Genomic DNA, 15,081 nt, shown 5'->3' with positions numbered 1-15,081 from the left:
GGCCTGATTTCCGGATCCTAGGGTTGGGGGGGATTCGTATTTGCAGAAGTGGAAGAAAACCCAGGGCCGACTAATACCATTAGAGATATGGCAGATGATCTGGGACCATGCTTATAAAAGCTCATTGTGTACCGTGTTGAAAACATCTTTAAAATAATGATGCATTGAAATTATATCTCAGATAAGCTGCACTCTAAATATCCAGGGGCAAGTAACTTACTGGTGATGTGAAAAGGGGGTGGGCTCACTAACACATTTTTTGGAGCTGCCTGCTTATTGTTTAATTTTGGGGAATTGTGAATGGACTTTTATTGTCGTTACTATCTCAACCAATTTGATGAGATCCCCTAACACCTCAGGCCCAACAGGCCCAAATAAACTATTGACCTACGTCTTGACCATAGCAAGTTGTCTAATTACATACATTGCATCAGAAATATTTTTTTTTCTTCCTCTCAAGGTACTAGATTTGTATAAACATATTCAAGATATTTAACTAATGGAATTGCTTATGGCTAGAATACAGGAACAATTGAAGGAGCATCAAGAGATTTGTTCCATTTGGGATCAGTATCGACTCAATCTCTGGTTTATTCAAATGGAAGAAATCAATTGGAAACTGCTGCTTAATTGTACTTTATAGTATTATACAAGATGTTTCTGTTAACAGCTTTACTTTAAAAATATTTCTGTAGGTATAATCCTGCAGCCATGTGTTGTTTTTAAAGCCTGTACAGTTGTCTACTGTTTGTAATGGTATCTTTAAAATTGGTAATAAAAATTAACTTTCAGGTAATTACAAAACATTTTACATATTTACTATATGAGTCAGTCTGCAATATTTTCTAAAGTTTAGAAGCACTGAGCGATAACGGAAGCTGCTAGAAATATTACTTTTTATTAACCATATAATATATAACATATATATATATAAATATTTTTTTTTTAACTCATACCCATGTTTGGTTAATTTTCAGCTCCATCGGATCAACCTTGTTGTAAAGCATTATATGATTTTGAACCTGAGAATGATGGTGAACTTGGCTTTCGTGAAGGTGATATCATCACTCTGACCAATCAAATTGATGAGAACTGGTATGAAGGAATGATCAGTGGGCAATCAGGATTTTTTCCCCTCAACTATGTTGATGTTTTGGTTCCCTTACCCCAGTGAAGATATTGTAAATCCACAGTCCGCATTTTTTAATGCCCTATCATCTCATTTAACAAGGACCAAAACATTTAAGTTCTGGTAAACATCTTTCAGCATTTGAAGATTTCTTACATATCTTGAGGAACAAGGCTTAGTAATTCTTTAGTTGTATGGTATATTAGCTTCAAAACATTACCTGTAAACTTCATTCCGTCCTTCAATTTTATTATTAACTATTCACTACAGTATCGTTTTCATAGAACACTAACTAATAGGTTTGCCCACATCATGGAGCCTTTGTACATATTCAGAAAAGTTCAACAAAGATTTTTGTTGTTCTGCAATACAATACAGGTAGTTAACCCCTCTTCCTTAGATCCATTTACTTTTTATAATGCCTTTTAACTTTTGCAGTCTCCAAAAATATATTCAATAATCATTATCCTCAATAAACAATGTTGTTACTTGTCTTGCTTCAGTATGTATTTTATGAATATATTTTGCTTTAAACCTATCATGTCAAACATAATCTGTATAATCTCCAATCCTGTAAAATCTTGCACTGTTTGTACACCAAAGCCTGAAAGAGCTTGTAATGTAAACTGCATTTTTTCTATTTACTTGTACAGCAATAAATTTTCAGGAAAAATCCATACTATTGTTAAATTGTTACATTAATATATTACCTAACACTTGTTTGTCTTTCAGAATAAAACAAAATGTGCAAAGTATATGTAGTTTTTACTACACAGGGCTATTGTGAATGGTTAGGTAATCAGTTTGTAAGTTTTAGTTTTTAAAGCTATTAACTATATTGTAGACACTTATTTTATTCCAATGACTTTACCTTACAACAAATGTTAAGGTTTTAGTAAAACTAAACCTGTTATCAACACAGGTTCTTTCTAGGTTTGTAGTGGCCCAGGGTGGCATGGTCCCTCAGACTTTCAACTGCACGGTTTTGAATAATGTTTGCCAGAACAGTACATCTGGCAAATCTGTGACCCATGGAACTTTCTTCTAGTTGGATGTCACCAGCTGATCACTGGTAAGTGAGCGGATTCTCTCTCTCTCTCAAAACTGAGGACTGCAAGATTGGATTGATGAGGCATTGGGGTGGGGGGGGATTGAGCACTTTCAAAGACTTTCAGCACAAATTATAGATGAATTGGCTTGATTAAAAAAACCTACAGACCTTTCTGCTTTCATCAAGCTCACTATACAAATAGACAGAAGACTTATGGCAAGAAAACTAATTATCATAAACCTATTCTTTACTATTTGCAGCCAGAATCTTCTAATATTTTTCAGCACTGGACCCTATGCAAATTATTGCCAATAGTTGATGGAGTAACCATCTGTAATTTAGAAAAATTGGCTTTGTAATACTGCAATTATTAAAAGATCTGTGAATAAAAAAAATGCTGACCAGCTACCACATCAATCACCCTTTCAAATGCCCAATCAAATGCTGCCTGGGACACAGATTCCTTTTGGTCATATTTTCTCTTTTTCCAAGGCAGAATTAAAGGTTCTATTTTCTTTATTTCTATAGGAAAATCTAGCATTCACCATTCTACCTCACCTGCTAGGTCACCCCTGTTTTTTTGTAGAAAAGAAAGACATGACGTCATGCTCCTGCATGGATTACAGGAAATTAAATGAAGTAACCACTGGGGTTTGAATTCTGGTCTTCTTGGTTTTGGACTGCTACCTTGCACAGCTCCTACTAAGATTTTTCACCTGTTCTTGGCTTAGTGTGATACCTGAAGCCTGATTACTTGCACCTGTTTCTTTTCCTGTGATTCCTGTGATATAATCCCTTCTTTGGGGGTTGGTTTACAGTTGCCTTTTGTCACCTGCTCTTGCTTTAATTTGTAGCAACGCAGCTGAACTTGATTACCAATTGCTTAAGATCCCTAAGAGATTGGACAGATTGATATTCCAGAAGATAAATTGGTGTTAAAAACTGTGTTGATTTAGTGTACCCATTTTTTAAAACTTTTTATGCAGTCAAGAGAGAAAACAAAAATACACCCTTTCAATACGAAGATTTTGTGTGAAGGACATATTAATTAAAAAAAAATGCATTTTGCAAGTCCTAAAATGAGATAAATGCAGAGTCAGATAAACACTTCCATATGAAGCGAGGGTAAGTAGCAGCCACGTCTCGCTAATCAAATGCACCTTATTAATCATTGACAGGTATGATCACATAAAGTATTACTGATTATTTATAAAGCTTCCACATTACACAGTGATTTGTTATATCTGTCTGTTATAGCTGTCCCTCAAAAGCACTCACAAGCTAATATCATAGTCCTATTGTTACCACTCCACCCGCAGATCATCTGCTCAGCATGCTGCAGCATTACCCACATCCCTGTAACTGTGAATTTTCCACCATTCTCTGCATTTGCTGCACAGAAACTGAGGCTGCGCACAGCTGAAGGGGATCCTGGAGTAGGTGCTGCAGCCAATCTACTGATTGTTCAGTCCTGTCCTGCCCTTGGTTATTGGACCTTTTAAAACCTTCCCAGTGACAGACTCAGGTTGCTGGATCCTCAGTGCATTTCCTGCCTCTATGTCAGCTAGTTGTCTGGATTTTCTGTGTTTGACCTCAGCCTGTTACCTGGCCTTGCATGCCCTGACCTCAGCCAGTTCAGCTACCTTGACTTGACTCGCTCTTCTGGCCTCATCATCAAATTCTGATGTAAAGGAATGGGTTTGGGTTCTTGGAGTACTGGGCTGAATTTTCATTGGCATGCATCCTATATGCCAGGGATAGTTTGCACCTAAATGGAAGAGGTCTGCTGTGTTTGGGGAAAGATTTATGGGAACGGTGGAGGAATATTTAAACTAGGACAGAGGGTGATGGAACAGTCAAATAAGGAGGCGGAAAGGTCAGACAGGGGTTAGTCACCAGTGAAGGGTGGATTGGGAATAGTTGGGGGGAGAGTTATGGAAAAATATTGGAGTGTGCAGTACTAATTGTACTGCAAAACAAAAGGATTTAGCAATCGCTGCTGTTAAATGCAGCAAAGGTTTAGAGTCTGTTTACCAATGCTTGAATCCTGGCAAACAAAATAGGAGAGTTTGAAAGCCTTAATAAAAGAAGAGCACAATGATTGATAAATCCTGGCTTTGTCCTTTACAAAACTGGTCTGTCAACATTCCTCGCTATAGTCTGATATAGCCCCCACCCCCCCCACCCCCCCGCCCAGTGCTAAAGAAGAGATAGAGGCCCTGATTCATCAATGAAATGTGCATACACTCACACTGGTCAGCGACCTCTATTAGCGCGAGTTGGGCCCGAGTTCATTACCGAGTTGCCTGCCGGTTTCCTGCAAAGATCTCGAATACGCCAATTAAGGCGATTAATTTTCAGCTGCGTGATTCAGAAGGAGATGTTAACCTCAATGATGAGGTGATAGCAGTTGATTAGCGCACACCTGTGCCCTGTTCTGTGCCCATGTCCAGTCTATTTTACAGGTCAGTTTGAATCTTTAATGCTTGATGTTTTTTTTTTGTAAGTGTTACTATTTTATGTTACAATCTACTCCATCACAAACTTGCTTCATTTATAGTTACATTTGTTGCACTTCTTGTTACTTCTTCTTTTTGTTGCAACACTGCAAACTAATTTCTATCAAGCTGGATATATACTAAGTGGCACTAAGTGCTTGATGATACTAAAGCTGCGTACACACTTCCAATTATTATCGTTGGTAAATGAACGACGAACGATCGTATAGCACCGATCCTGTACATACAGATAACGACACGATCGTTCAAAGATATTGTACACACGATAGATGCGATCGTTTGAACGATACAGGAAGTGACGTGCACCACAGGAAGTGAATACTGTGTACGAACGTTCGGATCAAACATGGACAAAATTGACAAGGTAGTTTATGCTTGCTGCTTGCTACATAATTTTCTACGCCGCAATAATTGCAGTGCATCATTTGGTCCTCTAATGGAGCAAGATTCAACTACAGCCACACCGGGTGAAAGCAGTAACCAATTCACTGGTATATATATATATATATATATATATATATATATATATATATACACACACACACTTATATACACAATACAGCCTGTATCGAACGTTCGTTCATCGCGCATGCTCAGAACATGCACGATCACTGAATGACCGTACACACGATAGATGGTGAACGATCGTCGTCCAATCGGATCCGCCGGTCCCATCCTTCATTTCCAACGACTATCCTCGTTCGTCGGCGTCGTTGGTTACTTTTATTAAGAACGATTTTTGGCCAATCGGTCGATCGTCGTTCGTTCGTCGTTCATTTCCAACGATAAAAATTGGACGTGTGTACGCAGCTTAAGTGTTATCACACAATAGTATGAGTGTAAAAAAATATAATTTCGTTCCAGTTTGACTTTAAAGAAATCAAATATTTTAGTAAAGGATTATAGGCAAACATGTTATAATACATGTATTAAGGAACATTTAGTGATTTCACTTGTATGTGTATATCAAAATACATTTAAATGTATAAAAATACATATGCATTGTAATTAGTACTATGGGTTAATAAGTAAGTTTGCTTGGATGGTATGCATTGATGTGATTTTTTTTGTAATCCTCATGATTGATAGTTTCATCTGTTGCTGCAATGTTTTTGTGCATATGTACATTATGTGCATATTCCTTTTCTGAATACATTGTCATGATTTTATTTCTTTTTTTGTTTGTTTTTTTTTATAGCCTGACATTTGCACTCATGTTGATTTGTCCCCACACAACTCCTGTGTTCATTTGTAGTTGTGTTATAGGTTTGTTGTCACTGTGTTGTGCTGCCTGATCTTAGCACTATTGTATACAAACACACTTCCACTTGCTGTCCAAACTGGTTGTCAATTAGTTGTCCACTGAGTTGCATACTTATTCTAACACACCTGATGGCGATGGAAGGAGGTCCAGGTTGCCAAGCACAACATCAAAGCTCATTGATTGCCAAGCTCACAAGCAGGGTCTCGCACTCTTAAAAATGAACAGATGTTGTGTTGTTGCTTAACTTAATGCTCATAAATACTGGAGTGTATGCATTATTTAGGTGTTTACACAAAACAAATAGTACTTGTATATCAAAGTTCCAGGGCCAAATCCACTTCCTGCCAAACATTTTCTTGCTTTCCATCCCTTCAGGGTGTTTTTGCAGATTTGAATGGCATTTTGGATCTTGGCCCACTATATATAATTGACTTACTCACCTCAGCTTGGTAGTGGAACCACATAAAGGTGGGTTCCTTCTTTTAACCAGAAGCAATATCCTCCATGAATGTTGCTTGTAGCCAAGCCCATGATATCCGAAATCATAGGAAGAAATAGGCAATCTTTTCAATGTGAAGCAATATGGTCCAAAAAGCCCTCTTTGCCTATTTCTTCTTCTAATTTCTCTTTTCTATGTATATGTACACACATCTAAATGCAAACATACATCTTTGGCTTTATGTGCACTCATGTCTAACAATACATGAGTGCATATGAAGCAAAACATGCAATATACACAAAAAAATACAAACTTACCTTAATGAAGACTGTTCAAAAGTGCAGTGCATTTTTTAACTGATAAAACAGTTCAGGCGCACGTAGCGGGTCCGCCGTGGCGCACAACTATGAGCTACATGCGCCTGAAGTTTGGCACACAACTATGCGCATCAAACAACTGAGTTTTAATAGGACAATTGTGCTGTTTTTAGCCTTACAAATAATTCAGAGGAAGGAACAGCTTAAAAACAATCACAATTGTCCTTTTAAACTGTGTGTCCTGGGAGATTGGAAAGGAGATCACATAACAAACCCCCAAAAAACAAACGACAACATTTTAAAAACAACTTTATTCAAAAGAAACATTTGCTAAAAGGTCACAATAAAATATAAAAACACATCAAAACCAAAAAAAACACATCACTAAACTTTACACTAAATGACAAAAAAATTAAAAAGAACAAACAAAACACATGTAAACCCACACTTCTTTGTAAAGCCAAAATAGTTCAAAAATGGCCCAACAAATATTATATATATTATATATAACATAGCATAAAATTGACTTCAAAAGTGCAAAATATACATTAAAACATTCAAAGTAAAAAAAAATAAAGGAGCTATTGTGCTAAATGGTAAGCAAAGCATCAAATGCAGCAACATAGGTTAATTAGGATAACACACAAAACAACAGCCCCTCCAAGAAACGAAAAAGAGAAAAAAATAAAGCAAGTTTAACCACACCCTTATATATGCTCAAATTTAAGTGCACAGGTGATAGAAATTCCATTGCAATTAGCACTTGCGCAGTCTGTCAAAATTGTCTGTTTGTTTTTTTTTGTTTTTTTTGCAATTGAACATTTCATTATCATTGAATTGGTCCTTTAGATTGTTGTACACCAGTAAACAGATATTCTAATAATGAAAAAAAATAAAATAAAGTTGGGGAGGATTTATTGTTAAAAGTATTTTCTATATGTGTAAATATATATATATTTAGATACATATATAATTATATCCTGCAATAATTATAAACATATATATATATATATAATTATTTTTTATTAATATAATAACTATAGTAATATCAATTATAATTATATATATACATACATATCTATAAAAAGCAAACAAGAACGTGTGTGTGCTTGTGACTTTTGTGGGAAAATCTAGTCCGATGGCAAAGCCGAGGCTTCACGCACGGACAGTCGCAAGATTTACCCGCAGGCAGCTCCTCCGATCAGGCATCGTAAGGCTAAGGGTAATATGTGTGCCATTAGAAAGAATGCTTTTTTAGTGGAACAGTGACTTTTAATGCAAGCTCGCCAGTCTAAAAGTGCCAGGGATGCGCAGCTCCAGCAGCGAGCTCATTTAGTAGGTGAATTGCGCGACGGCTTCCGATTTTTGATCGCGATTACAAATGCACGACTGAGCCTCCGATTTTGCTTAGTGAATCAGGGCCAGAGAATCAACTACTTGCACAGATAGGGCTGCACAAGCTAGGGAGCAGTGATCATAATATGATTACATTTAACTCCCCTAGCAAGAAAAATCTTGCAAAAAGCGGTAACCCCGAGTCCCACTCAGGGTAACTTTGGAAGCTCCTCTTACCTGTGACCTAGTTGATCAGACAATCCAGCTGTGATGCCGGGGCGCCTGTCCGTCGGGGGGTGGAGCAGGAAATTTAAGAGCAGTAATCTGCTTTTAAATGCCGCCGTGGTCGCGGCCACGCCGCTGCATCACATCTAACTGCAGATTCGAGCAGCAATAGTAAATTCTGGGGGTGATACCAGCGCGGATTTCCCACTGGCATCACCCCCGAAATTTACTGTAGCTGCTCGCATCACCCAGAGAATGTGACTAGGGGAGTGAGCAGGACGGGGACATCCCCATTGCATCACCCGGCAACGTGATATCTTCCGGGTGATGAGAAGGAGTGGTGGATTCTGGGGGCGGGAAATTTACACAGTAATCTGCTTTTAAATTTTTTTACAGTAAAATACACTACAAACCACAAAATAAAAGTATAAATACACATTTTGGTGTCCCAAGCATCATTGCCCAGTGCCTGATTTACATTTTGCCCACTATTAGCCCTGACCTTGTGATGGCCTATAAATCACTTCCTGAATGTATCATTTCATCACTTTGTCTTTGACCTTGATTGTTCCTGACTGATTGCTGGAGACCACATAGCATCCAAAAGGCATCTCGCCGGCGCAAGCGCTGTTTTGGAGGAATTTGAAAGCAGCGATAGTGATTTGTCCCTTGTGGAATCGAGCGTTAGTGATTTACCAGGAAATTTGTCATCAGACAGCAAAAGTAAACTGAGCATCGATTCTGAACCCGAGGTCAGTGCTGTGCGCATATAGTGCTCCATTGACCTTAATACGGACCAGGCAGCACCGCCAAGATCTCCATTCACCGGCACACCTGGGATGAAAATTGAGGCTAAATGCGACGACCCCCTGTCAGTTGTTTTTGACCGATGATAATTTTTTTTTTATGCAAACATATATGCTGCTGTGTTTGCTAACATATTACTTGCAACCTTCACACTATAAAAGAACATATCCTAAAATACCTTTTTTATTTTGTTTTATGCAGGTATGCTGGACAATAACAAGGTGCTCCACACCTGAGGATTGCAAGAAGCAGAAAGTGGGAACCTGTGACCAAGGATGACATTTGGCTGTTTTTGGGCTTGGTGATCCTGCAGGGAGTTGTGGGCAAACCCATGCAGAAGTGGTACTGGTCCAAGAATAAAATGATTGCCACTTCATTTTTTGGCACAATCATGCAAGAATACCCCTTTTACCTCATCATGAAGTACCAGCACTTCACAAACAATGAAGAATTTGATGAGACTACCCATTCTGCACCAAAACTGAAGAAAATTTGGGAAGTGTCTCAGATGATGCTACAAAATTTGGAGCAAACCTATTTGCCAGAAAGAGATGTCAGCATTGACGAAAGTCTATTGGCTTACAAGGGGAGGCTCAGCTGGGTGCAGTACATTGCGTCAAAGAGGGCACGATTTGGCGTGAAAACGTATATGCTGTGGGAATCCTCATCTGGCTACACCTGGAATACAGTACTGTACATTGGAAAAGGGACACAGCTCAACCCCAGATACAGCCATTATGGATTGGCAACATCTTCAGTGCTATCCCTCATGGAGCCATTGCTAGATTAGGGCTATTGTGTCACAACTGACAATTTCCACACCCCTCCTGAGCTTTGAGTTTCTTCTGCAACAGATGCCTATGGAACCGTTAGGGCTAACCGGCACAACCTGTCATCACTGTTTGCAAAAGGGAAGCTGAAGACAGGACAAATTGCCTGGCAGAAAGGCAAGATGATGGCCCTGAGATGGCGTGACAAGCAAGATGTGTGCCAGATGAGTAATGTCCATGAAGCCTCCACCATTCTGGTACACTCAAAATGTGGGAAAGAAGTGATGAAGCCACAGGTGGTGAATGACTACAACAACACCATGGGAGGTGTCGACAGAGCTGACCAAGCCATGACATTCTACCCAGCGATGAGCAAACGGCAAAGGAAGTACTACAAAAAGATTTTCAGGCATCTAGTTGAGCAGTGCCTATGGAATGCCTACATTCTGTACAGAAAAAAATAGAGGCCTGTAAATCATTCAGACTTCATTTTGCAACTTTACGAATCAATAGTCAAGAACCACCAAAGACCATCAATGGCTATGAATAGTCCTGGACGTCGTGCTTCCACCGTTGTCAACCCAGAATGCTGACCGGTCGTCACTTTACTGAATACATCCCACCAACCCAGAAAAAGGCAGCACCTACAAGGGGCTTGGTGTGTGGTTTGCTGCTCAAAGAGCGATGACAGAGGAAGGAAGAAATGCAAAAAAAAACAGGTTCTACTCTCCTGACAGTGTTGTTGGACTTTGTGCAGCACCGTTTCAAAATCTACCACAACCATTTTTTTCTAAAATCTTCATTTATTTTATATTATTATTTATCAATAATATTGCACCCTTGTTTGGAAAATTTCACATTAATACATTGTTGTAATTTTGTTGTAATTTTACACATTTTACATTGTTGTGGTCTATTATTTCATTATTTTTTATAATTATGATTTATAAATATGTATTATAATATGATTTATGATTATAATATAATAAATAAATATAATTTTTATACCAGGGAGGCCCACAATATAAACAAAAACTTCTATGCAAAACAAATAGGATCACTTTTTGCATCAAAAAACTGACAGAATGCTAGGGAGGTTTAATCTAGGTTGTAAACAAGAGAGCTTCCTTAAGAGAGCAAATTTTCCATTATCAAGGGTGGCTCTCTTCATGACTTGGACTGGGAGGGAATATTGTCCTCAAAAAACACAAAGCAGAAATGGGAATGTTCCAAGTCTACACAAACAAACTGAAAAAAAAATTCCAATAGGTAATACCTTTAGGAGGCTAAAATGAAAACATGTGGCCCACAGCTAATGTAAAAAAGCCATAAAAAAATTAAGAAAAGGGCATTCCAAAAATATACAAATGAAGGATCGCCCTTATTTAAAAACTATAAAGAATTTACCAAAAGATATAAAAAGATAGTTAAATGTTCAAAACTTCAAAATAAAAGATTGCAAAAAAATGTAAGGCAACCCCCCCCCCCCCCTAAAACCTTTAAATATAATAATCAAAAGATCAGATCTGAGCATTTAGGCCCCTTGAAGGATGTTTTGGGGGTTGGCAACTGGGGATAAAGAAAAGGTTGATTTACTTTCAGCTCTGTGTACACTAAGGAAAATGATAGAGCTCAAGTCCAAAATGCAAATGGCAATGTCACAGCCTTAAACAAGCCACAATGGCACAAAACTGATATGATTGAGAAACTGATAAACATTGTTTCTAATTTTTAGAGATTCTTTGATTACTGGCATGGTACAGAAGGATTGGCATGTGACCAATGGGGGGAGTAAAGTCATTATCAAGTAACTACAGACCAGTATATTTAACTATCGTTGGAAAGATCCTGGAGTGTTTGATAAAGAACCACATTGAAAAGTTTCTGCTAGAAAATAATATAAGTCTAGTATATAGTCAGGGAGGATTCAAGAAGACTGAAATTGTCAAATTTACTCTCTTTTCATGAGGAAGTAAGTAAACAGTTGGACAGTGGAGTAGCAGTTGATATAGTCTACTTGGACTTTGCAAAAGCATTTGACATAGTACCCCACAAATGGTTAATATGTAGGTTAGATTTTATAGATATAAGACATTCAATCTGTAAATGGATAAGGAACTGACTTAAACACCACATCCAGAGAGTAATGTTTAATGAATCATACTCTGAATGGTCTAAGATTATTAGCAGTGTACCCCAGGGATCAGGGTTGGGACCTTTACAATTTACTATCTTCATAAAGGATATAGAGTTTGGGAAAGTACCATTTCTGTGTTTACACCAAAGTATGTAATTATTTATGTACAGGATGTCTAGAATCTGCAAGCAGACCTGGATGTACTGTTTGATTGGGCAGCCAAGTGGCAAATGACATCTGATATTGATCAATGTAAAGTTATGCACTTGAGGGCTAACAACATGCATGCTTCATACTGTCTAGGGTGAGTCAAAAATGGAAAAGAATCATAGACTTAATAATATCATGCAATGTCAAGCTGCAATTTCTAAAGCTAGAAAAGTACTTTCTTGTATTAAAAGAGGGATAGACTGCAGAGATCGAGACATAATCCTGCCCCTGTAAAAGCATTGGTCAGACCTTACCTGAAATATGCAGTCCAGTTTTGGGCACCAGTTCACAAAAAGGATATTGTGGAATTGGGGAGAGTGCAGAGAAGGGCAACTAAACAAAAAAAAAAAGGAATGGAGGATGCCCAGCTATGAGGAGAGATTAGCTGAACTGAATCTATTCTCCGTTTTAGGGGGCATATGATCGGCCTGTATAAATATATAATTGGTCCACATAGAAAACTCTCTTCCCAAATATTCACTTTAACATCATTACAAAGGACAAGAGGGCACTCTGCATCTGGAGAAAAAGAAGTTTAGGCTCTGGATAAGGAAGGGATTCTTCACTGTAAGGTCTGTGAAAATGTCGAATAGGCTCTCTCAAGGCGTAGTTTCAGCAAAGGTTGCTTTAAGAAAAAGCTGGATGCTTTTCTAGAAACACAATTTTTTTTCTTCCTCTGCTCGGACACTTCTATCTTTTTTACTTTTTCTTTTATTATTGTATCACAGGTCAGATACAAAAGTATAAGTTTTCTACCTTAGCGTATGGGATTATGCATGCTATACCATATATATATGTTAGAGAAAATTGCAAACAAATGTATTGATATTACTTACTATTAACCCCTGTGAATAAAAATGTACATTAAAACAAAAAGAGACACATAATTTACTTGGGTATTAACCTCCTGGGCTAATTTCTGTCTGGATTTATATGTCTAAAAGCAGTACATTGTCTTTCATGAAAATTTATTTTACAGTATAATATAATAGTAAAATAAAGTTTGAAACACAAAATAATGTCAAAATAATAAGTAAATTAAAAAAAAAATTGACATAATTTTGTGTTTCTAACTTTATTACACTCATACTTTTATTTTATACTGTATAATAAATTTTCATGAAAGACAAATGTACCACTTTTAGACATATAAATACAGTGTATTGCATTTAATACAGTTATTTTGTATGGAATGCAATACAAAATAATTTGAAGTTCCCGCTACGACCCTAGCAACGGCTGTATGCACCGACGTCACGTGGCCAAACAGTTGTGTTTACTTTAAGCAACTTGAAACTTAGATAAAATCAAATACTTTCATATGTATAAAGTAGTAGTCTTTTGCCTTGAACACAAACATATTATATTGGTCATCATGAGGAGGCTATTAGGTCTTCTTTGGATACCCATGGCTGTTCACAGGACTTCTGTAATCACTGTATGTCTTATCCTATCTATAGTAATCCTTTATTACTCAAAACTTGACATAGCAACTTTTCATCAAGAGTAGTGATTTCAACAAATCAGTTTGACATCTGACAATGAAGCATGTAGAACCATTTGCTATTCAACAAGTGTAAAGTAACTTGTATGCATTCCTGTAGGCCAGTGATGCCCAACATTTTTTCATCTGGGGGCCACTACTTGAAACATTGAGGTGAGATAAAACTCATGGGCTACAATGAAAACAAACAATAAAGATGTATGTTTAAAGCTAGAATAGTTTTAATTTAAAATGAAATATGTTTCTAGTTACCGTAACGTACATGGATCAAATAAAAGAAGTGGGAAATCAAGGATTTCTGCACTCCCTATTTGATTCTCATTTTATGAATACAACATTTGATTAATGAAATTTATAAAACTAAACTGTCATACAGTGCTGACCAGTCATATATTGCTCTCCACTCACCATTCCTGTACCACAGAGCAGAAACTACACCATACAATGTGTCCTGACAGTTATAGGGGACTGCAAACCTTGTTTATACCCCAAAAATCTCTAAAAAAGATACTTCCAGAGAAATGGAATTCATGTGACAGATAGCCAAGAGTGCTCGAACACTGCCTAGGGGAAGGTGCTCACTGCAACCTCACTACCAGTCTAAATGCAGTCTTGAAGTTTTGGGAACGAGCAAATATATATTTGGGGCACCACAGTACAGAGCAAATTGACATAACCCTAAGCTCATTGTGGTGGAAGTGGCAACTGGGGGTCCCTAACAAGCAAACTCAATTTTGGACCCTGGGCTTTATTATTATTATTATTATTATTATTATTATTATTATTATTAAACAGCATATATATAGAGCCAACATATTATGCAGCTCTGTACATTAAATAGCCTCCCTTGTGAAAATATCCCTGCTTGTTATTAGGATTTTATACTTTTGATCCTGTATCGGCAACTTGTTATGTTTAGTGGGGTGAAATTTAGTTTAGTAACCGCTCTGAGTTCCCTGTCTACACTGAAAAAATCACATTTGTTTAATAACACAGCTCAATCCAGAAATTACATCAGTTTCATTGAATTGGCTCTAGTTCTTTTGATAAAGGAATCGAAATGGACAATTTTACCAACAACAAATGTTACAACAGCATATTATCAATCTTTATTTACACATTTTATATATTAAATGTAGCATTATTTTCATAAAACTCATTTGCCTTCTTTTTATTCATACTTTTTTTTTTCTTTTACAGAAATATGAGTTCTTTAAGAAGTTGTTTAAATGACCCTAATGTGTTTTGCTACATTTGTTGTGAATATTCTTAGCAAAAACATTGAAAAAACGTTCAATGTTCTCAGCAAAAACGTTGAGAAGAAACATTACAGAATTTGTGAAACAAGCATATCATGCATATTTTGGTAATAAA

General features: G+C 37.2%; 1 protein-coding gene and 1 long non-coding RNA gene across 6 annotated transcripts in view; one reads left to right on the top strand and one right to left on the bottom strand.

Annotated features, from left to right (window-relative positions):
* The window catches only part of SH3GL1 (SH3 domain containing GRB2 like 1, endophilin A2), a 111,550-nt gene extending 109,666 nt beyond the window's left edge, over window positions 1-1,884 (top strand). For all 3 annotated transcript variants that reach the window (XM_072404910.1, XM_072404908.1, XM_072404909.1), the window contains one exon: window positions 978-1,884. In XM_072404910.1, the coding sequence (XP_072261011.1) occupies window positions 978-1,174 (197 nt within the window). In that variant the 3' untranslated portion in view covers window positions 1,175-1,884. The remainder of the gene's footprint in view (window positions 1-977) is intronic.
* The window catches only part of LOC140326377 (uncharacterized), a 146,651-nt gene that overhangs the window by 84,203 nt on the left and 47,367 nt on the right, over window positions 1-15,081 (bottom strand). The gene's annotated exons all lie outside the window — the stretch shown is intronic.

The sequence above is a fragment of the Pyxicephalus adspersus genome, chromosome 3 (genome assembly GCF_032062135.1).
Source record: "Pyxicephalus adspersus chromosome 3, UCB_Pads_2.0, whole genome shotgun sequence".
NCBI lineage: Eukaryota > Metazoa > Chordata > Amphibia > Anura > Pyxicephalidae > Pyxicephalus > Pyxicephalus adspersus.
This window is presented reverse-complemented; position numbering and strand designations above follow the sequence as displayed.